The sequence below is a fragment of the Epinephelus moara genome, unplaced genomic scaffold, assembly GCF_006386435.1.
Source record: "Epinephelus moara isolate mb unplaced genomic scaffold, YSFRI_EMoa_1.0 scaffold1170, whole genome shotgun sequence".
In the NCBI taxonomy this organism is placed as follows: Eukaryota; Metazoa; Chordata; class Actinopteri; order Perciformes; family Serranidae; genus Epinephelus; species Epinephelus moara.
The window spans coordinates 66,784-89,890 of NW_026078632.1; the positions used below are offsets into that span (position 1 = coordinate 66,784).

Sequence of the window (23,107 nt, forward strand, 5' to 3'; positions counted from 1 at the left end):
ATGGGGAAGTCCTCTGACCTGCAGCCACTCCTCCTCTCCAGCCTTCTGGTACTCCACCAGGTATCCGAAGATCTTTCCTCTGCCAGTGTCAGCAGGCGGCTCCCAGGACACAGTCACTGACTCCTTGGTGAAGTCAATGGCCTCAAGGTTCAGCGGTGGACTTGGTTTCACTGTGAGACAGGACAGGGGGTTCTTGTGGTGAGTGGATACACTGATAATGAAGAAACAAAGTGCCTCTGTAAGTGGTGAACTTACCGATGGGATCTTTGGAGAAGACAGGTTTGGACGGTGGGCTCGGGTCTCCGGCTCCCACCACATTCTCAGCGCTGACTCTGAACTCGTACTCACAGCCCTGTAGCAGCTCTGTCACCCAGTACTCTACCTTCGGAAAGATTCTGTCTGTGTTGCAGCGAACCCACCTGGAGACAGAGACATTAACACTTTATCTATGAGCCACAAAGAAACATGCTTAAACGTTAAATGCAGAGGCGGGAGGAGCCTTCTGTCCGTACTCTGTGTTCATTTCATCCATATTTGTGCTTGTTTTCTGAAAGCTTATGAATACAGATAAAACAGAACAGAACCACTGGAGATCCTGGAGGCAGTGTAGCGTTGTTCAAACGAGGAGGAGACTACGAAGAAATTTTAAAAATGGCGGTACGCAACGCATCAATAATACAGTGAAAAGAATTCTTCATCGACATTTCAGGATGTATATAATGACCACAGAGACAACCGCCGTCTACAACACTGCCTCCATTAAATGGTACAAAATTACAACCTCCCCCAACATCGCCTTGTTTGTATTTTTGTGAAACTTTTGACTCTGCCCTCTAGTGCCTCTATTGGCTGTACACATGACATCATAAAGGACGCATAGAAGTATGAGGCAGTGACATTTACAACATTTGCTTTAGATGGATCTAATTTCATATGTAAAAGGAGAATAAATCAGCCTTAAGAAGTTTTAGGGGAACATTTAGAGATGTTACCTTGAGCTTTTTTTGAAAGATGACTCAACTAATCTAACATCTAGATGAATAATAAAAACACTCTTTAATTGCAACCATAGTGTAGATACAGATTAGTGATCAGATCCCAAACTCTTAGATGTTTCAAAATTGCAGTGTTTGTGGCCTCAATGTTTGTTTCTAAAAATAAGTAAAGTGGAATTTGAAGAACCTTAAAAGGCAGTTTTCCAGCTTCTGTCAGCTTGATGTTCCCATCTGAGACTCAAACTGGAGGCATCATCCTCCACACTACAGAAGTTTTTGGTGTTTTGTGTTTGTGTACCTCTTGGCCATGGTCTCCTTCCTCTCCACAATGTAGCCTGTGATTGGCTTTCCTCCATCAGCAGGTGGCTCCCAGCTGATGAGGGCAGAGTCATGATAGACCTCCTTCACTGTGGGCTGTTTAGGAGCGTCGGGCACCCCTGTGATGGACACAAACAGACACAGACTGATCAGACACTGCGAGATGTTTCATTTTTACTACCCAACACTTTCACAAAGGATTCATCAGCAAGTTATGTTTCCATCTCGTTGAACATCTCTGAATGTTTTCAGTGTTTGAGAGGACTTACTGAAGATGTCTCTGGCCTTGGTTTCTGCGGACAGCAGGGGCTCACTGATGCCGTAGATGTTCTGAGCCATGATCCTGATGATATAATCACGACCTTCGATCAGCTTTGGCACCTGATCAATAGAGAGCAGGAGGCGTTACTGTTTTGTTTTTGTCTTTGTACTAAAGACCTTGGTATTCTTTCATCAGAGACTGAGATTTGATCAAAAAGAATCAAGTGTTGAAAGTTGGTGAAACGTATTGAATATCTGCCCACCCTGCAGGTGGTCCTGGTGCAGGAGGCAGTGATTGGCATCCACAGGTCTCTGTTGGTGTCTCTCTTCTCAATGATGTAGTTGGAGACGGCACAGCCTCCGTCATCCAGTGGAGGGTTCCAGGAGATCACCATGCAGTTCCTGTAGATCTCGTTGAATATGACGGGGCCCTCTGGAGGTTGTGGACGGTCTGACGGGAGGAAGAATACATACAGGTCACTCTACAGGTTTTTATTCAATAAACTTTTTATTGGGTTTTAAAATCGGATGCTGTTTTTTTCTCCCATAGTTTCGCTTTCTGTCCCTCTCTGCTTTGTACTTCTTGTCATATCCTTAATTTCTAGTCTTGTTATTGGATCCATTCCACGCTTTGCAGTTCCTGTTAGTTCTTTGTTTCCCACCAAAGCCAGAATTTGACAAACCTGTACTTTTCTCTCTAAATGCTACATTTTACTGAGCTGTGAGACAGAAGTACTGCCGCAGATTTGGAAGGACATGCGTCGTATATCTCATTTTAAAAACCTTTGTTGACTAGTATTGGTATATCTGATCAGGCAGTGGGCTGGTTTGTAAATTACCTCTCAGACAGGTCTCAGTGTCTTCACCTCTTCCTGATGCAACACCCTGGTATACCCTAGGGTTCTGTGTTATGTCTGCTGTTATTTTCGATTTATATTAATAGCCTTGGTCAAAACGTGGATGCCTCCAATTTTCATTTGTATGCTGATGACACAGTAATACATTGTGCCACCTCATCCATTACAGAGGCTGAGGCCAAATTGCAGTCTGTCTTTTATGTATCCAGATTCAGCTTTCGCAGCTAAAGCTGGTTGTAAATGCTGATCAAACTCTTTTATTGTGTTGTTGCTTGGCGGTAACTGTTTGGTATGCTGCTGTCTTGGCCAGGTTACCCTTTGATGAGACTGACCTGGTTAAAAATGGTTTAAATGAAATAAAAATAATAAAATCTTCTAAAACACTGAAACCTGTGCAGGAATTTAAAACATCTTTGCAGTGAATCAGAGTTTTTAGTGGAGCAGCGACTCACCGACCACAATGATGGTACAGATTCCTGTGCGAGTTCCGGCAGCATTCTCCACGCTGACACCGTAGTGCCCACTGTGATCCCTCTTGGTCTTGCTGATGGTGAGGCTCAGGTGGCGGGCGGTGCTGTGCAGACTGATCTCGTCATCCGCCTTCAGCTCCTCGTCGTTCTTCTTCCAGGTGATAGTTGGCGCTGGTTTGCCGCCGTAGCGTCCTGACAGTGTGCAGGTGTCTCCCACTTTCACCATCATCTTGTCCCTGAAGTCCAGGTCCAGAGTGGGCGGTTCTGAGAAGGGACATAATTGTTACTGAGCCTGAAATTCAGAGCATCTATAGTTTAGCATCAGATAAATAAACATGGCGCTGCATTACTCACCAAGCTCATCCTTGCACTGGACAGGTTTGGTGGCGAAGGAGGATTTACCCTTTCCGACCTGGTTGACGGCAGAAACTCTGAACTCGTGGGTCGAGCCCTCCTTCAGCCCTGTCAGGGTGAACTTCCTGTCCATCAGCTTAGTGTCTCCACCTACTCGTGTGAAGCTGTCCCGGCCGACCATGCGGGTCTCCAGGATGTACTCGGTCACCTCGGCGCCGCCATCATACTTGGGTGGTCTCCAGGCAATGGAGAGGGAGTCCTTGGTGACGGCCGTGATGATCAGGTCCTCTGGACGCTCCGGGACCGCTGAAGGAGACACAAATGTGATGAGAGGTATCAAACAAGGTCATGATAGCTTAAGGAAAGTCAAAAACTTTTTTAAACCACTCAGAATCAAATTAGGGACTGATTTCAAAATAACACAATTGACGGAAGGTTGTTGTATGTCCGACTCACAGATGGGGTCCTTGATGAGAACCATCTTGTCGGTCTCGATGAAAGGTCCCATGCCAATGATGTTCTCGGCTGCGATTCTAAAGAAGTAGCCCTTGCCGTCGAGGAGTCCCTGCACCACCGCATTGTTCCTCGTCACCGTGTAGGACACTGAGGTCCAGCCCATGCGGTCTGACTCCCTCTTCTCAATGATGTAGTTGGTGATGGCCGAGCCGCCATTGTCCTCGGGGGAGGACCAGGTCAGCTTGCAGGAGTCGTTGGTCAGATTCTCGCCAGCGAAGGGAAGACCGACGGGTCCGGGAACGTCTGGAGGGAGGACGGAGGGGACAGAAAGTCAGAGACATCAATTATGTGGTTAAGAGGTGAAAAAGTTTGGGATATTTACACATATATGTAAGTTCAGATGGTGAAGGCATCTTAAGCCAATTATTTTGAGTTGTTTTTAACATAAACTCATTTTAAATAACTCTTCATCTCCTCACTCTGGTCCCCCCAACTCACCAAGGACCTCCACGACGATGGCCTTCCTCCTCTCTCCTCCCTCATTCTTGGCGCTCAGCGTGTAGATGCCCTGGTGTTGGCGTTTGCAGTTCTTTATGACCAGTGAATTGGAGATGCCCGTCTTCTCCACCACAGCCTCTTTGGGCACCTCTGCGTCGTCACGGCACCAGCTGATCTGCGGGGCGGGCTTACCAGACACATAGGCGATGATGCGGATGGTGCCGCCGGCATGGACCACAATCCTCTCCTTCACCGAGGCGTCCAGGTCCATCTCAGGAGGAACTGGATGAGGGAGACGATGATTTGCATTTAATAAAATGTTGCTGAGGTTTTATCATCAGAAACAGTTGGCACAAAAAAACATCAGGTGGATCAGAGTCTTACTTGTTCTGTCTTTGACCTCGATCATCTCAGACACATATCCTGGTTCTCCAACTCCTGCAGCATTCACAGCTCGGACTCTGAAGCGGTACAGACCACCTTCCTTCAGACCGGTCACCATGTATTTGGTTCCTCTGACCTCTGTGTCCTTCGCCTGGAGAGACGATGAGGAGAGGAAAACCAGAACTGATGTAAACTCAACAACAGAGTCTCAATGTCTAAAACAGGAAGATGATAACTCCAAAGCAGGTGAAGCAAACCTTGTTAGGTAGCTTCATATTCTTTTAAAATACGACGCTCTGATAAACGTCTCTGGACAAAACACATTAACAACTTTAGCGTGTATCCTGCCTTTGTTCAACCACAGATTCTTTGCACTGTTAGTTATTTTTTACCAGGTGTTAAACTGAGGTTTAAGGTGAGCTCAGAGAAACTTTCCTCCTTCAGCAGATTACAAACTCTGTGAAGCTCAAACATTACATTGAAGGAACAAAAGGAAACATGTTTCTCAGTGGAGGAGGAAAAGTCGAAACTAGCATAAGATGTTTGTGGCATGGATCGCATATATAACCCCTATCAGAGCTGACTTTATCTGAGCCTATGGTCCTTTAGACTTTACTTTAATTCATTTTATTTTGTTCTATTACTTCTTGTTACTCCATGATCCGACCTGGCTGGCAACATAATCTCCCTCTGTTCCATGTAAATAGTTGATTTTCTGTTTTTATTTTTATATACTTATATACTGTACTGTCATGTTACAATCTTGTCTTTCCAAATAAAGATACAATAAAAAACAAAAAAAGATGTTTGTGGCATGAAATCGCATTTCGAGAGTATGTAGCTCAAGGACACATTTCTGAGTGACACAGGATTGGCAGGTGGGATGTAACACTGGGAGGAGTTTGATTTGATTATTGAAAAGTGGGCGAACCAGTGAGGCCCCTACAGTGTCACGCAGACGAGATAGTATCTGTCAGGGAGGTGAAGACAGTACGTTTCATGTAAAAGCTCAGTGCTAAACGCCATGCTCTCCTCAAAACTCCAGTCAGAGGCCCAGTTACGACAGTAATTAAGGAAGACACAGACATAGCATGCTGTTGCTAGCAAACCAGCTCTATGTGGCCAAAAGTTGGAGAAAACACGACTGGATTTTGATATAAGAAAAAATTGATTGAGAAATTGATTTCTTTGTATTTTTTGTCATGTACTGTTAAATATTTGATCTAAATTCATCATTTCATCTCAACTTTAAATCAACATGTTTGTTTTCACTCATGGAGCCTTTGGCGGTGTATTTTTTTACCTTTGCCCAGCCCTCGTCGGTCTCTGGCTCCTTCTCCTCCTCAGCACCGCTCAGCAGCAGCTTCCTCTGAGCTTTCTTCTCCTCCTCCTCCTTGTTCACCTCCTTGAACTCTGCGATGTAGCCCGTGACCTTTGACCCTCCATCCACCAGAGGAGGGATCCACTCCAGCTCCACCGTCGACTTTGTCCAGTCCGTCACCTTAGGAGTGGGCGGTCCGGGAGGCTCTGCACACACACACAGATACTCATATTAATGTGATAATTATCATATAAACTAAAATGATTCATTTATATTTACTGACATAAATAAAAGTCAATGAAAACGTGTCCTTCTTACTGATGGGGTCTCTGCAGAGTGTGGGATCAGAGGGCATGCTGGGCAGACCGCAGCCGGCGGCATTGACAGCAATAACCCTGAACTGGTACATGGCACCCTCCTGCAGGCCGGTGACAAACCAGCTGTTGCCCAGAGGGAGGGCTCGGATTGGGTCGCGGCTGACGCGGATCCAGCGCTTGGCGGTGGTCTCTTTCTTCTCCACAAAGTAGCCCGTGATGGGGGAGCCGCCATCGTACTTGGGCTCATCCCAGTGGACGGTCATCGACTCCAGACTGACGTCATCCACAGTCGGCTTCTCACACTGACCGGGGACAGCTGCAAGAGGACGAGACAGGGATCAATAATCAATACATCAGCTGTGGGAGTTAGAAAGAGGCTGTTGAAACTGAAGTCGGCAGGTTGTCGATGTGTACTCACTGAAGAGGTTTCTGGCCTTCTCCGACTCGCTGACCAGAGGAGGACCGACTCCAAATTTGTTCTGGGCCATGACTCTGAACTCATACTCGTGGTTCTCCGTCAGTCGGGTCACCACATAGGCACACTCCTTGGGGTCGTTGGAGACGTGGACCCAGGACTTCCTGTTGTCCTCACGCTTCTCAATCACATAGTTGGTAATCTTAGATCCTCCATCATCTGTGGGAGGGTTCCAGGCCAGGCCGATCCTCTCCGCAAACACTTCAGTGAACTTGATGGGTCCAATAGGTGCACTAGGAGGTCCTGCAGGGGGGAGGAGGGACAGGTCACGTTTGTTTTAGAAATTTTGTAGCATCAGTATGCAAAGATACAGGTCTGTGGTTAATCTTTGCGTTAGAAAATAATCATATGATTAACGTCATTACAACCTGATGTGACAACATTTTAAGTGTTACTCACCGTAAACGGAGACCTTGATCGTCTTGGTGATGCTGCCTAGGCTGTTGGAGGCCGTCAGGCTGTAGAGGGCGGTGTCGTGTCTGCTGGCCTGCTGGATCAGCAGCGTGCACTTATCGTGGGTCACGAGTTTGTTCATATGCTGGTCATACTGGATGGGAGCCTTCTCCTCAGGTTTGGCCACGCTGGCTTTATGCCAGGTGAGCGTGGGGAACGGACAGCCGGCCACCTTTGCCACAACACTGACATCACAGCCCTCCTCGCCTTCCATGGCCTCACGCAGCTCAATGGTGGGAGCAACTGCAGAGACAAATGAGATGCTTTATGAAAGGCCTGCAGAGCACGACAAACGACATCCTGATTTTCTTTTACCTAACATGTTCTGTCCACAGAGGTCTAAGACATTGTGCTAATGAGGAGCCCATGACTGGCTGAAGAGTCTGTTACTCACATGTCTGATCCTTGATGATCAGGGGTCCAACGGTGGTGGAGGGTCGGCCTGGTCCAGCGGCATTCACGGCTTTTACTCTGAACTCATATTCTCCTCCCTGCAGGTCAACAACAACACAGTCATCAGAGAGTCTGCATCATCATCTTTATCACACAGTAGTTACATTAAGTAAAAGTTGGCACATTCCAAAGATCACAATATCTGTGACAGTAGAGAGGAATAGTGGGCTGGAGTCTCAGCTTCACCTCTTCACTGGTTTCACTGGTATTTCTCAGGCAGGCAAATCGAAATCGTCCACTTTTGGAGTTCCTCAGGATTCAATTTAGGGCCTACTTTGTTTTCAATTTGTTTGTGACACTAACAAGGAATAATACACTTTATTGGAGTACCGATTGTTAGGAAAAAAAAAAGAAAAAAAAAAGAAAGATAAAAGTTAAAAATGTTTTTACTAAGAGCAACTTTAACAACATGTTGTGCTTGGACCCTTCCCAACTTAAAAAACTATATATGTTTGCCCCCTGACTCACACCACCACAAGTTTCAACCAAATTCAGCCGTTTCAATGCCTTTACATATTTTTCATCCAGAAATATTAGAACTTTTAACGTCTTTACTGTCCACTGACGGCTCACATTTCCCTCAGACAACCCATATGTTTAATATTCTTCTATACTTCTATAGAAGCCTTTTTTTTTTTTTTTTTTTACCTTGACGGACAAAGCACCACAGATGACCTAAACATGGCAGTGAAGGTGATGTTATGAGAAAACGTCAGATTTCTGTGGGGTCTAAAATAGAGATGTACCGATACCACTTTTTCCTTCTCGATACCGATTCCGATCCCTGAACCTTAGGTATCTGCCGATACTGAGTTCCGATCCGATACCAGCATGTAAAATAAAAATGGATGGGATATGAATTGTTATGTGTCTCAACTCCTAAAACTCTATGTAAAATATTAAGAAATAAATACATAATAGTAGAATGAATGCCAAAGAATGTTTCGTTTGCCTGTAGCGTGCGTATGCGTAATGACGTGAGGCATTACGTGGTATCGGATTGGTCATAGGCTGTACTCACCGATACCGCATTTTAGGCAGTATCGGAGGCATTTCCAATACTGGTATCGGTACAACTCTAGTCTAAAAGACAGAATTACTACATTTTCTCTGGAAAAAGTAAAACAACTTCTTTTGAAGTACACACAACAGAATGGGACCAGGATCTACACATTATTTACCATCTCAAAAAAGTGGATTTAGTATTAAGTTACTCTTAAAAAACACCTGCAGAAAAACACTCCTCTTTTATGTAGATTTTTCTAGAAATCAAATGAAACCACCGACAGCCTGGAGGGGAAGAAATCCTTCAGAAAACTGAGCTCTAATGTAGAATTAATATAAAATTGGTCATGACATACAAACCCACTTTGCTTAAGAGTGTTACTGATCATTAATGAAGACAGGAAGTAGTAAAGTAAGAGTATCCTTTGAAGGACGTAGCCCAACCTCCTTCAGATCCTCCACCACGAAGGTGAGGTCCTCCACGTCTCTCTTGTTGCACTGCTTCCACGTCTCCTTCTCTTTGCCGCTGGTGTCCCAGCTCAAACGCTCGATGATGTAATGCTTCACTGGAGAACCACCGTTGTTTTTGGGAGGCTCCCAGCTCAGAGTGACGGTGGTCTTTGTCACCAGGTTGACCTTCAGCTTGGTGGGAGGGTCAGGGGGGACTGAGGAAGAGGAGGAGGAAGAAGAGGACGATAAGCATTAGAACAGTTCCAGAAAAGTTGTGTTGTATCTCTGTGGTGGTCATAGCAGGTGTGTCCTCACAGATGGGGTCTCTGGCCAGGATGGGATCAGTGGTGATGGTGAATGGACCGAATCCAAGTCTGTTTTCAGCTCGGACCCTGAAGTGGTAGTTCTGACCTTCCAGTAAGCCTGGTACCACGAAGGCCTGGCTGGCACAGGCTGCATTCACCTGATGACAAATAAACCAATCGATCAATTAATTGCAAACTGAAGAATTTAATATGTTGAATTTAATGGATAGATTAAATTAGATTGTGTCCATTCTGACTGTAAGTCCATTTAACTTTGTGACATCAGTTTAAATCTGCTAAAGCAGATCATTCCATGTATGGAATGATAATAACAGTTTGTCATTACTGCTGATGTAGAGGTGGTTTGCTCAATGGCTAACCAAACAAACTGCTGAAACTGTGCTTTCATTCAGTTGGACTCGGAGACAAAAACAACTTTCAAATCTTATTTGAAAACCAGGAATTAAAACAATGTGGACAGACAGATAAATGGACAGAGTGATGTTTACCGTTGTCCAGGCCTTGTCAGCGAGACTCTTCTTCTCAAGAAAGTAGCTCTTGATTCTCTCTCCTCCATCGCTGTCAGGGAGTTTCCAGATCAGCCTGGCGGTTGACCTGGTGATGTCAGTGACCCTCAGCTCCTTTACAGGTCCGGGGACATCTGCAGCCAGAAGAAAATTACAGTCAGAGTTACCAAGAACAACTAAACAGTGACTCAAACATATCAATTCGACAGATGGACATACCGAGGACGATGACTCTGACGTTAACATGTTTCTGTCCGGACTTGTTCTTGGCGGTGATGGTGTAGCGTCCAGAGTGGCTCCTCAGACTGACAGGGATGTTTACAACGGACGTTGTGTCCGTAGATTCAACCTGAATACACAGTTTGAAAATCAGACTAAAACCCAGAAAACATGAACACGTCCGACCTTTATAGAAGACAGTGTTCCATAAAATGTGGTATTTACAAATACACTAGAATTCCCTCACGGCCTTCTTGAGATATTGTGTTCACAAGACAGAGACAGGTGCAAGGTCACAGTGACCGTAACCTTTTACCATCAAAATTCTTATCAGCTCTGCATTGAGTCCAAGCAGGTGTTTGTGCCAAATTGACCTTGACCTTTGACCAGTAAAATCTAATTAGTTCATCCTTGAGTAGAACTGGACATTTGTGCCAGATCTGTAGAAAATCCCACAAAGCATTTTTAAGATATCACATTCGCAAGATGGGATGGACCGACAAACATGATGCCTCCTGCCACAGCTGTCGCCAGCACAGAGGCATAAAAACAGCAATACTGTAACAAAAATCCTCTTTGTATTGGCTCTTTTCAGTAAATAAGACTAAACAGTACGAATACATTGTTTTATGGTGTTGTGGTGAGTAAAGCACTGTGTTGCTGGTCTCACCTGGGAGTCGACTGGCAATGTGTGCAGCTTGTTCTTCTTGTGCGTCGGGGCTTTGCCATCAAAGTCCCAGGTTACCCTGGGAGCAGGGCGGCCTTTGATGGTGGCCGGGATCCTGATTGGATCTCCAGCAGGGATGCACAGCAGGTCCTCCATCAATATGTCGATGGAGATTGCAGGTGCAACTGTCGAGTAAGAGACATCAGTGAAGAGACTTGCAGAGAACAAACTGTGGATAGTTATAAAAGTCATTATTTATTTATTGCAGTGAGACTTAAGAGTGGGACTTACGCTGGACATCTTCAATCAGAACCTCGGTGGTGCGGGGGCTGGGGTCAGACTCCCCAATGACGTTGACGGCGATGATCCTGAAGCGGTAGCGTTTCAGCGGGCGTAGGCTGGGTACGGTGAACTCAGTGGTGGGGTTGAGGCTGTCAAGGTCGTTCACCCTCGCCCAGTCTGATCTGCCCTCATCCTGGATCTGGATGATGTAGCCTTTGATCGGGCTTCCTCCATCACTCTCTGGCGGCTTCCAGGACAGCGTGACATTGTGGTTTGTCTTATCAGCCACCACAGGAGCGGCGGGCATGCTTGGAGGAGCTGGAGTGGAGAGCAGTGGTTTGTAAAAGTAGCATCCAATTTGGGATTTCCAAAACAAAGGAACTAGTCTGTTTAAGATTACTAAACTGCACAAAGAATTCAATTTATTGCAGTGTTTTTAGTTATTTCAGATTATTTTGATATGTAGCACCTATTAATTATCCAATGCTTTCAAAGGAAGCCTGTTGTTTTTTACTCACTGATTGGATCAACAGCAAAGGCAGAGTCAGATGGTCCACTGTATGGTCCAGTTCCTGCAGAATTGGTGGCAGCAACTCTGAACTCATACTCTGTTCCTTCCATAAGACGATTTGTCTGGGAAACAGCAAAAGAAGTGGATTCAACAAGATCCTTTTAGTTTGACCACAAACAGCCACTACTTTAACAGTCACTGATGATGATGATGCAAATGGAGTCTGTTGGGTTTAGCGATGGCGAGGTTGTTTGTAGGAAAACAAAAAGGATCTAACGCTTTATCCAAACCGTGTTAGATTGTTTATTCACTGGTGAAAAAGTTGTGAGCCTCCAAGGACTGTGCATGATAACATTATACAACAACAGCAGCCCGAGCTGCAAGCAAGGAGACAATCATTTATATTCAAAGTGAAAAGCAGCTCACCTGGTATTCCCAGCCTTTCATGCCCCTCTTGGTGATGGGCGTCTTGTTGACTTTGGCCCAGTAGGCAGTGCCTTTCTCCCTCTTCTCCAGCCAGTAGCCGATAATCTTAGAGCCGCCGGTGTCTCTGGGAGGCTCCCATGTTAGGGTCATGGTGGTCCTCGAGTACTCTGCGATGGTTGGTTTCTCTGGTGGGCCAGGAAGGCCGAATGGGTCTATGATCTGGACCTCCTTCGATCCGCAGGGGTCAGATTTACCGTAGCGATTCTCAGCTCTGACCCGGAACATGTAGGACTTGTTGTTCTCCAGGTTCCACACCTGCAAGGAAGAGAGGTGGTGTCTCTGTTAGAGTTCCATAGAGCTTTAAAGACCTATGACAACCCTGTTGTTAACGCTGTTATTATTGGTACATACCCCGTATTTCTTCTCAATGATGCTGTTGGTAACTAACTCCCACTGAGTTTCACCTTCCTGCTCCGGCTCCCCTGTCACCACTTCCTTCTTCTCAACAATGTAATTGGTCAGGTCGCTGCCACCATTATCCACTGGTGCATCCCAGCTGAGGTAGCAACACTCTGCCTTGATGCTGGACACCGTCACATTCCTGGGTGGAGTTGGTCGGTCTGAGAGAAGAGCAAAGACAGTTAGTACACTCGCCACATCCTGTCTTTCCTGCCCCTTATTGAGTCTATGGCATGTTTCAACTCACCCAAAACCATAACATAGATGGTGTGCTTGGCTGAGCCCATATTGTTTGAGGCAGTTACAGTGAAGCTGCCGCAGTCCTTCCTGTTGGCTTCTGGGATGGACAGTTTGGTCTTTGCGTTCAGCCTGCCGGTCACCACCATGTCAATCAGCAGAGCATCAGTGGGCTTAGCGATCACCACATCATCTTTGTCCCACTCAACCTTCGGGATGGGGAGGCCGATGATATCAGCAGGGATCTCAATGAGCTCACCCTTCTTTACAGTAATGGACTCGCCCTTTGTCAGCATGTGAACCTCGGGAGGAACTGACAGGGACCAGAACAAAACAAATCAGCACACAAAGAAAAAAACAGTGCATGCCAGTTCATGAGATTGAGACATAGAATGTTTCTTTAAACTGTGACCAAATTTTAATTAGTTTATTGTTGAGTCCAAGTGGACATCTGTGCCAAATTTGAAAAAATTCCTTAAAGGTTTTCTTGAGATATTGCGTTCACATGAATAAGACAGGTGCAAGGTCACAGTGTACTTGAACTTTGACCTTCAACCGCCAAATTCTAATCAGTTCATTGTTGGGTCCAAGTGGATTTTTTTGCCAAATTTCAAGAAATTCCCTCGAGGTGTTCTTGAGATATTGCGTACACGAGAAGGAGACGGACAAGGCCACAGTAAACTTTGACCACCAAATTCTAATCAGTTAATCCTTGTGAATGTCTGTGCCACATTTTTTAAAAAAATGCCACACAAGAATAGGACGGATAGATGGGCAACCCGACAGCACAAAGGCATAAAAATCTGCCTTGGTCCTTCTCTTGAATGTAAAAGTAGGGTTAGGGTTTTTTAAGACCATTCCAAGCATTCAGCCTTACCTTCATCGTCTTGGATGATCACTGTCAACGGGATGGTTGGTTCACTCTCTCCCAATGCGTTGACACACTTGATCCTGAACTCATACGGCCAGGCATCCTCCAGGCCCCCCACAGTCATGGTCAAGTCAGTGCAGAGCTCCTTGTTGCATGGCTCGAAGACCTGCTGGTCTTGCCTCTTCTTCTCAACAATGTAGCCAAGGACAGGGCTGCCGCCATCATTACGAGGTGGCTTCCAGGTCAGCGTGATGGAATCTTTGGTGCGCTCGGTGTAGTTGAACTTCTCAGGGTTTGATGGAGGGGCTGCAGAACCATCAAAGCCACATTTAGATTTACAGGCGATTTTCAACCAGATCTGTGGCACTGCAGTGTGGACGGTATGTGCAGATAAACAGTATTTGGCTTCCCCTGTCTCGGCAACAGCCGGAAACCCCCTGCCCGTTTTGCATCATTCAACAGATTTTTAGCTGGCAGCAAGGGGGGTGCCTTAACAACGTTTATCTCCACAGACTGTAGTGATGCAGAGCTGGTTGAAAATCAGCAACGTACGCCTTTAACTACAAAATCCACTTTTCAACCAATATAAAATAGCCTTGATCTGCTCACAAGAGTGAATTTTAGACATTCGTTTCTGAATTAAAATCAAGAGATTTTAGGACTCACCCTGTGCGTCAACAGCAAGAATGGGCTCCAGCTCTACGGGCACTCCCAAGCCATACTTGTTCTTGGCAAAGACACGGAATATGTACTCCTTTCCCTCCACGATGCCCGAGCACTCGCACTTGGATGAAATGGTTTCAACAGGTTGCCTCCATGTGTGCATCTTGCCTTCTTTTCTTTCCACGAGGAAGCCGGTCAATTCACTGCCGCCGTCATCCACTGGATCATCCCAGTTAAGGAAGATCATCTTGCGAGTGACGACAACAGGCTTCAGATCCGTTACAGGTCCAGGAGTATCTGAAGATACAACAATATCATCCTTCTGTGTATTCTTATTTAACAGCATCAATTAATTAACTTTCAAGTTTTATCATCAACTACTGACTTTGTTGACTTCCACTCACCCACTACTTCCACTCGAGCCGAAACATTCTTGATGCCACTGGGGTTGCAAGCAGAAACTGTATATTTGCCACAGTCCTTCCTCTGGCAATTCTGGACTGAAATGATGCTGTTTTCGCCCTCAGTGAGGACCTCCACACGGTCTTTGTCAAGTTTACCGTCGTCCTTGGTCCAAGAAATGAATGGGTAGGGTTTACCTGTGACTTTAGCAGGTATAAGGAGTGTCGTTCCGGCTCTGACAATCATGCCGCTCTTGACGGCCAGGTCCATTTCAATCACTGGCATCTCTGTGGAAGGCAACCAAGGAAAGAAGCCAAAAACATAACATTTGTTAGATTCCACCAACCCTGTAGAACTTTTAACCAAATTAAATCATAATTTCGGTCTCTGTATTTTTTTGCTCTGTGTTGGGTTTTTCTTTCCATCTGACCTGCTGGATTCATGACGATCACAGCCTCTGTGAATCCTGGCGTTCCCTCTCCGGCAGCGTTGCAGGCAATGACTCTGACCATGTACTTGGCTTTCTCACGGACTCCATAGACAGTGAAAGTCCGGGCCCTCGTCATATGCTCTGAAGCTCTGGACCATTCCTTGGAACCAGCCAGGGACTGAAGAACACCACAGATCAAAGATACATGAGTCTGAACTAAAATCAATTTAAGGTCTTGAGTTGATGAAATCTGAGAATGAACCTACAGCTACAGCAAGGCAAGACGCTAAAAACCAAATGTGAGCAAAGCTGAAAAAGCTTCAGCAGTGATTTGATCAAACCTTTTCCACATGGTAGCCAATGATCTCTCCTCCACCGTTGTCAACAGGTGGGTCCCACTCTACTTCAATGGAGTGGTCGGTGGTCGTGGCCACTCGAGCAATAGGTGGTCCAGGAGGCACTATAGTGTCACAAATAAACACAGATGTTAACTGTGAAAGTAGCTTGTTCATGATTCTTGTGATACTTCATCATAATTCTAGTTTTCTAAATACCATCTAAAGCAGTATTTTTGACAAGTATTTTCAAATATGTAGTCTGACAAAAGGGAGACCACAGGGAGATACAAACAATTATTTTCCTCCAGTTCAACAGATATGGAGATGCAGATGAGAGTTGAACTGAACACAGGGTTTAAAAAAGTGTACGTACGGATGCGAGCCTGGGCCATCTTGGGTTCGGTGGGGATGCTGAACTTTCCGGGGCCGGCCTGGTTTTCAGCTGCCACCCTGAAGATGTAAGTCAGCCCCTCCATTAGACCTCCAACGTTCAGCTCAGTGGTTGGGACAATGTTCCTGAAGACAAGAGCAGAAGGAAGCTTTCAGATAACCAGCAACAACATTTCTGGTAAAATGGTATCAATGTGTTTCGACATTTTCCCACACAGCAGCCAACATCCAATTTTTTAGTCTTAGTAGAAATTTAGACAGAAACTAGGATGATACTGGTTAGAAACGTTCATCAGTTCATCACTGAGTCCAAGTGGACGTTTGTGCCAAATTAAAGGAATGTCTTTCAAGGTGTTCTTGAGATGTCACATTCACAAGAATGAGACCGATGCAAGGTCACAGTGACCTTGACCTTTGATCACCAAATTCTAACCAGCTGATAACTGAGTCCAACTAAGGCTGCGTTCAGACTGCAGGCGAATCTGATTCAAATCTGATTCCTTCTCAAATCCGATTTTTTAACTGCTGACTGTCCACACTGTTTTTAGCAAGTGTCCAAATCAGATTTGGCTCTGTTCAGACTGGGCCACATTATTGACCAATCTGACAGGTTGCTGTGGCAACGACATCGGAGCGGAGGCGTCATCTAGCGTTTATTGTGTAATGTCATATAAGGAGTTGTTCAGACTCAAACACATCTGTCCAAATGCGATTTGAAACTACCTCCCAAAGGTGGTTTCGATCTGGTTTGCAAAAATCGGATTTCATGTCATTTATGACTGTTCAGACTTCATAAGAGCCATCTGGTTTCTAGATTGGCTAAAAATTGGATTTTGGCTGGCAGTCTGAAAAAGGGGGTTTGTGCCAAATTTGAATGAATTCCCTCGAGGCTTTCTTGAGATATTTAGTTCACGAGATTGAGGCGGATCCAAGGCCACAGTGACCTTGACCTTTTGTCCATTACCACTAAAATCTAATCAAGAGGATGTTGATGCCATGTTTAAGGAAAAACTTTCAAGGTGTTCTTGAAATAATGAGTTCATGAGATTGAGGTGGATGCAAGGTCACAGTGACCTTGACCTTTGATCCATAACCACTAAAATCTAATCGAATGGATGTTTGTGCCAAATTTGAAGAAATTCCCACAAGGCATTCTTGATCTATTGCATACACAAGAATGGAAAGAAGGGACGACCTGGAAAAATAATGGCTCTGGTCTAAGCTATCGCCAGCACAGTGACATAAAAAAGATTTTGTTTACTCACTTGTTGGCACGTGTCCAGCGTGAGCTATTGATCTCACGGCGCTCCACCCAGTAGCCAATGATGGGGCTGCCATTGTCGTTTGGTGGGGTCCAGGTGACCAGCATGGTTTCGGCTGTGATGTCATCAACCTCTGGCTTATCAGGGGCCTCAGGAGGGTCTGAGGACGAGAAAGGGATGGCAGAAAGAAACCAAGTGAGAGTGAGAAAAAACTACAAACATCAAAATGTTACATTTAAAGTTCTTGTTATGTAATTAGCACTCTGAACTTTTAACAAAACTTTAACATTCCTACTGTTTTTATCATCTGTATAGTGTCCATATAGTGTATACTCTCAAAATTATTAGAAGTTAGTAATTTGTAATGGTTTTTGGTCGGCAACAACAGCCAACAAAAATGGAAAATGAAGGAACCTAACATTATAAGCTAACTAAAAGAAGCATTTTATTCATAACCAAAGGAATACTATTCAATTCAATTCAAATAACTTTATTTATCCCTGAGGGGCAATTTAAGAACAGCTCACTGAGTAGTTCAGAGAAAAAACACACAAGACATAAATAACTACAATATAAAAACAAGTGTAAAAAACACATTCTTAAAGTGCAGTGCATTAGAGTCCAGTCCAGCCCTCCTATATAGTCTCAAGCTTCCTGAGAAAGTACGGTTTGATATATACACATCTATTTCCAAACAGGTGCATAGGAGAGGGACCAGAAACTTGTAGAAAAGACATTGCATTTTAGAAAATGTAACTTAACAAAAAGGACTTAAGCATGTGTTCTCAAGAACGCACCTATCTAATGTAAACTTTTTTTGGGTTATGTTTCAGATTATCACTAAGCAGTTTTTAATTTTACTTTTTATTCCTCTATTTCTATGTATAATGTTGACTGTTACACTATTTGATATTTGGTATTTAGCCTTTCCACTGCATGTGGGTAATATGACTAATCGCAAACTCAGAGCCACTCCTACTTAGGATTTGTTACAAAACTGTTTGCCTGATGAAGGTCCAATAACTGAAACATTGCAGCATCATTATATTCATAACCAGTTTAGAATGTATTTATGTAAGTGTATGTAAAATGAGTAAAACACACTTTAAAAGTAACCACACTGAAAATGGAGGACTAGAAGATACCTTTGGAATATCTGGGACTTAAACACAAGCCGGGCTAAACTGGATAAAAACTGTGGACAAATGTCTGAATTGGGGACATTGGATAATGGTTCAATTATCATTTCACTTCAACTGTTATGTAAATACAGAGTTGTTGCTTTTTATGGACCAGTCTTGGGACATTATGGTTTGTACATCTGCTCTTTGAGAAAATGTAAATAAAATAAACAAAGAGTAAGAACCAAAAAAAGTAATCACATCTGTTTATAAAGTCTAAACGTAGCAGTTAATGTAAATTGATTCGGCTCATAAATCCTGTTATTTATGATTAAATGAAAGGGTTTTAAAATATTCAGCATGTAAAGACATATATTTACCGATTTGTACCGACTAAATAATAAAAGTCTTAAATTACAAATTAAAATGAATACAGCGCCCCCTAAGTTCCTCTTAGTTGCATTTTTTTCAGTGATATTTATGTTAAATGTTAAAACTAAAAACCAAAGGAGCTTCACTTGTAGTGGGAACAGGAGTAATAACAAAGAACATCATACCGAATGGATTCTTGGCGATAAGTGGTTTGGAGACGCAGTACGGGCCCGCGCCGAACCTGTTCTCCGCAGTGACCCTGAATAAGTACTCCTTCTTCTCGATGAGTTTGGGCACCAGGAAGCGGCATCCTGTCAGCATGGAGGTGACACAGCTCCAGCCGATCTCCAGCTTGGAGTTGTCTTTCTGCTCCAGGGTGTAGTTGAGGATCTCGCTGCCACCGTCGTCCAGAGGAGGATCCCACTTACAGATCACAGAGTTCTTCCTAGGCTCCTCAAATTTGAAGTTCACCGGAGGCCCGGGAGTATCTGCAGGTGGACAGACGAAACAACAACGTTTTTATTTGTGAAATGTCTAAAAACTACAGCCAGTCAAACATTCACAACAAATTAATATTCTGTTCAGTAAAATGCAATGTTCATTTGTCATTTTCACATTCTGTCAAACAAAGAATTCAATGTGTCTTTCTTCTCTAATATGTGAAAAGAAATAACCATCGGCCATTATATGCCAAAGTCTTCTCAGACTGATTTGATCGACGCACTCGAGAGGCTGAAACAGTGCAGCTGCACAATGTTCAGCATTTTGTTGGAAAAATGTCTTGATAAATTAACTGACTGTCAAAAAGTTCATTTCAGATCAAGCTATGTATCTCTAATCTCCTCCTTTTGTATATCTAAATTGGGAAGCACACTGATTTGTCAAAAATACAACATTTTAAGACACTGTTGTTAATGCCTTGTTTATTATTTGATGATTTTACATATTAATGATCTTACAATTTATTGATTTTACGATTAAATGATTTTATGACTTAACGGTTTTATGATTGTAGGATTTCATGATGTTATGATTTTTTGGATTTAATGATTTTATGAATTAATGGGTTTATGATGTAATGATTCAATGATTTTACAACTTAATTTAATTACTTTAAGATTTAATAATTTACTGATTTTATAAATTATTGATTTTATGGTGTGAATGTTTTACAATGTAATGATTTTACAATTTAATGATTAGTTTGAAAATTATAATTTAAGATTTAATGCTAATAATAATCATTTAACACTGTAATTATTTCATTATTTTACAAATTAATAATTTTATTTTATGATTTAATTATGTTGCAACTTAATAATTTAACAAATTAATGATTTCATTATTTAATCATTCTGTGATCTAATGATTTTATAATGACTTTATTTAATTATTTTACAATCAAATTATTTTAATATTTTACCAATTAATAATTTTAATATTTAATGATTTAATCATTTTACAATTTAATACTTTTATAAATTTATAATTTTATCATTCACTTATTTTGCAATCTAATAATTTTATAATTCAATGACTTTATGATTTAATGATTCAATTATTTTATGAGAGGCTTCTTACCGAGCACGTTGACCTCGCAGGTTGCTGAGGCTATGCCGTGGTCGTTCTCCACCTTCACCATGTAGACGCCGTGGTCAGGGCGGTACGAGTCCTTGATGATGACAGAGGACACACCCCTGCGGCTGTTGTTGATGGTCAGACGTTCATTAATGGTCGGATAGTCGATCTCCTCCACCTCAGGCTCTGCCACCTCCTCTTTCTTCTCCTCCTTCTTCTCCTCCTCCTTCTTCTCCTCTCCCTCCTTCTTCTCAGCCTCTCCCTCCTCTTTCTTCACCTCCTCTTTCTTCTCCTCCTTCTTTTCCACCTTCTTCTTCAGGGGTCTCTCGGGCCTCTTGCGGAGCGGCTCCGGGCGGATCACCTTGTTGTTCCAATACCAGGTGATCTCAGGGTACGGTGCGCCAGAGATGTTGGCATCCAGGCAGATGTCACAGCCGCGCCTCAAGCTGAGGCCGGACTGCAGGCTGCCGCTCAGGAAGACCTTCGGAGGATCTGAGAGAGGACGCAAGTCACATTAATGTAAAGTTCAGATTAAAACCCAACAGCAGCATCATTATTAAAGAAGGAGGCTGTAGATCTATGAAACATCTGCTGAAACCGAAACAGACATGAAAGTGATGTTACTCTGAATATCTCAATAAATGTATTACCTTAAAATTTCCTCAAAAATTTGTTGAAAGGTCCTCGTGTTTGGATACTGAAATACATTTTTTTTTACGATTAGACTATAAAACTGATGATGTCATCCTTACCGATGGCCTCCGAAGCCTTGACAAATGGCGTGTTGCGTGACGGCTCGCTGAGCCCAGCAGCATTCTCGGCTTTGACTCTGAATGTGTACATCTTGCCCTCCTTCAGCCCTTTGACGGTGTAAGACAGGACGGGCACCAGGAAGTCGTTGCACCTCTCCCACTTGTCCTCGCCCTTCATCTGCTTCTCCAGGATGTAGCCCATGATCTTGGAGCCGCCATCGTACATGGGAGGCTTCCAGGTCAGAGTGACGGTGCTGGATGTGGGGTTGTGTGTCTCCACGTCCACCGGCGGGTCAGGGACGTCTGGAACCAGGGACGGATTTCAGTTACTTTTCTCATAACTTCCAAATGTTAAAGTTTGTTGATACAAACTCTAAGTTCATGAATCATATCCAACAGGAAATGTTTTTTTCTCACGTTTCTGGTCCTCTGCGATGACCGGGTTGCGGAGCTCAATGAACTCTCCTCCTCCGACCTTGTTGACAGCCTGGACTCTGAAGTAGAACTCTCCGTTGGGGATGAGATCTTTGACGTTCCAGCTCACCTTGTTCTCTCCGGACATAATGTTGACATACGTCCTCCTGCCAGCCTCACGACGCTGCACCAACAAAACAAACATCAGTTTAAATCTTTCAGGACCGGACATTTGATTTAAAACCATCATCGCAGCTTAGGAACAAAAACATGCTGCTGACTCGGACCTGCAGGACGTAGTGTATGATCGGGGTGCCGCCGTCGTAGTCTGGAGGATCCCAGGTCACTTTGCAGGAGCTCTTTGTGATCTCAGATGCCAAAATCTCCTTACATGGACCAGGAAGACCTGAAGACAGAGACAGAGGGACGTGTTAATCAGTACTCCAGGACGTCTCTGTGCTTATCTAAAAACTGGATGAATGATGGAGTACCGATGACTTTGACGTTGATGGTGCCGCTGGCGGCTCCCAGATTGTTCTCCAGGGTGACTTTGTACTGTCCTGCGTCAGCATGAAGGCTGCTGTCGATCTCCAGGTGACAGGAAGTGTAGTCCTTCCTGTTGGACACAAACAATCCCATCAGCCACTGCTGCTCACACAGACCAAGAACATGAGATCACCCTGAACCAGATCCAGGGGGGTAGTCGAAATGATCAATTAGCTGATTGTTTTCTACGCAAAAAATCCAAATATAATCTGGTTTCAGCTTCCTTGATGTAACGATTTGATGTTTCTTCTTTGTTTTGTTTTATGATAACTGAATATCTTTGAGTTTTGGACTTCAGGTCAGACCAAACGAGACATTTAAAGATGCCACCTCCAACTCTCGTAAGCTGACTTGTCTTTTAATTAAGAACATCTGCAAATCAATCGATAATTAAAAGAGTTTTTGTTTGTGATCAGCAAAGATTCAGAACAGATAAACAGCTGTCTATCCAGGTCACAATCTCAACAGTCTTTGTTCTATCAAAGTCGTTTTTGGACATTTAAAACCTTAAACAGATGAGCCGTGGCACTGACCTGAAACCAACGCGATCGTCGGCCTTCAGCTCCTTGCCGTCTTTGTGCCAGGTGATCCTGGGTGACGGGACGGCTCTGAAGGGAACTGGGATGTGCAGCTTCTCTGTTTCCACAACAACCAGGTCCAGAGTCTGGAACTCCAGCGTCGGGTTGCCTGGAAACATACTCGTATTAGTTAATTTACATAACCCTGCACAAGAAACGCAACTCTCCACAGACAGTTAAAAACTAGCAGACGCTCTTACACTCAGACTCTCTGGCAAAGACGTTCTCGGAGATGTCGGAGGGCTCGCCAACTCCGACAGAGTTGATGGCCCTCACTCTCAGGATGTACTCCTTCTCGGGGACCACGCCTTCCTCCACGCGGTACTTCAGCTCCTTCACTGGACGGGAGTTAACCCTCATCCACTTCTCCGTCCCGGCCTCACACATCTCGATGTGGTAGCCAGTGATGGGGCAGCCGCCATCTCTCTGAGGAGGTTTCCAGGCAATGGACAGGAAGTCCCTGCTGGCTCCTGTGACATGCAGCTCGATAGGTGGCGATGGGGCTCCTGGAGGAGACAGGACAAACACATTTAGACTCTTTTCCTATGATGCTTTTAATGAGCTGTTGATCATTACTGGACCAACCTGTTGGATCCTCGATAGCAAGGAGCTCTGTGGGTTCGCTTGGATGGCCGACGCCGGCCTCGTTCTCAGCGCAGACCTGGAACTGAACCTCAGTTCCCTCGATGA

General features: G+C 44.2%; 1 protein-coding gene across 1 annotated transcript in view; it reads right to left on the bottom strand.

The window, feature by feature from the left end:
* Positions 1-23,101, bottom strand: part of ttn.2 (titin, tandem duplicate 2) — an 89,260-nt gene extending 66,159 nt beyond the window's left edge. Inside the window, exons 1-41 of the mRNA XM_050039535.1 lie at positions 23,003-23,101; positions 22,618-22,923; positions 22,373-22,526; positions 21,785-21,909; positions 21,581-21,699; positions 21,297-21,477; positions 20,880-21,182; positions 20,131-20,619; positions 18,735-19,037; positions 17,060-17,216; positions 15,778-15,920; positions 15,408-15,526; positions 15,067-15,244; positions 14,639-14,923; positions 14,238-14,531; positions 13,578-13,877; positions 12,711-13,013; positions 12,416-12,624; positions 12,005-12,319; positions 11,586-11,700; positions 11,077-11,385; positions 10,789-10,970; positions 10,119-10,248; positions 9,882-10,033; positions 9,383-9,530; positions 9,062-9,282; positions 7,554-7,650; positions 7,106-7,402; positions 6,650-6,949; positions 6,233-6,547; positions 5,897-6,120; positions 4,594-4,744; positions 4,210-4,491; positions 3,712-4,014; positions 3,256-3,561; positions 2,884-3,165; positions 1,838-2,025; positions 1,583-1,694; positions 1,294-1,432; positions 256-419; positions 19-170 (exon numbers count right to left, since the gene is read on the bottom strand). Coding sequence (XP_049895492.1) covers positions 19-170; positions 256-419; positions 1,294-1,432; positions 1,583-1,694; positions 1,838-2,025; positions 2,884-3,165; positions 3,256-3,561; positions 3,712-4,014; positions 4,210-4,491; positions 4,594-4,744; positions 5,897-6,120; positions 6,233-6,547; positions 6,650-6,949; positions 7,106-7,402; positions 7,554-7,650; positions 9,062-9,282; positions 9,383-9,530; positions 9,882-10,033; positions 10,119-10,248; positions 10,789-10,970; positions 11,077-11,385; positions 11,586-11,700; positions 12,005-12,319; positions 12,416-12,624; positions 12,711-13,013; positions 13,578-13,877; positions 14,238-14,531; positions 14,639-14,923; positions 15,067-15,244; positions 15,408-15,526; positions 15,778-15,920; positions 17,060-17,216; positions 18,735-19,037; positions 20,131-20,619; positions 20,880-21,182; positions 21,297-21,477; positions 21,581-21,699; positions 21,785-21,909; positions 22,373-22,526; positions 22,618-22,804 — 8,733 coding nt within the window. The 5' untranslated portion in view covers positions 22,805-22,923; positions 23,003-23,101. The remainder of the gene's footprint in view (positions 1-18; positions 171-255; positions 420-1,293; positions 1,433-1,582; positions 1,695-1,837; positions 2,026-2,883; positions 3,166-3,255; positions 3,562-3,711; positions 4,015-4,209; positions 4,492-4,593; positions 4,745-5,896; positions 6,121-6,232; positions 6,548-6,649; positions 6,950-7,105; positions 7,403-7,553; positions 7,651-9,061; positions 9,283-9,382; positions 9,531-9,881; positions 10,034-10,118; positions 10,249-10,788; positions 10,971-11,076; positions 11,386-11,585; positions 11,701-12,004; positions 12,320-12,415; positions 12,625-12,710; positions 13,014-13,577; positions 13,878-14,237; positions 14,532-14,638; positions 14,924-15,066; positions 15,245-15,407; positions 15,527-15,777; positions 15,921-17,059; positions 17,217-18,734; positions 19,038-20,130; positions 20,620-20,879; positions 21,183-21,296; positions 21,478-21,580; positions 21,700-21,784; positions 21,910-22,372; positions 22,527-22,617; positions 22,924-23,002) is intronic.
* Between the last annotated feature and the right edge of the window lie 6 nt (positions 23,102-23,107).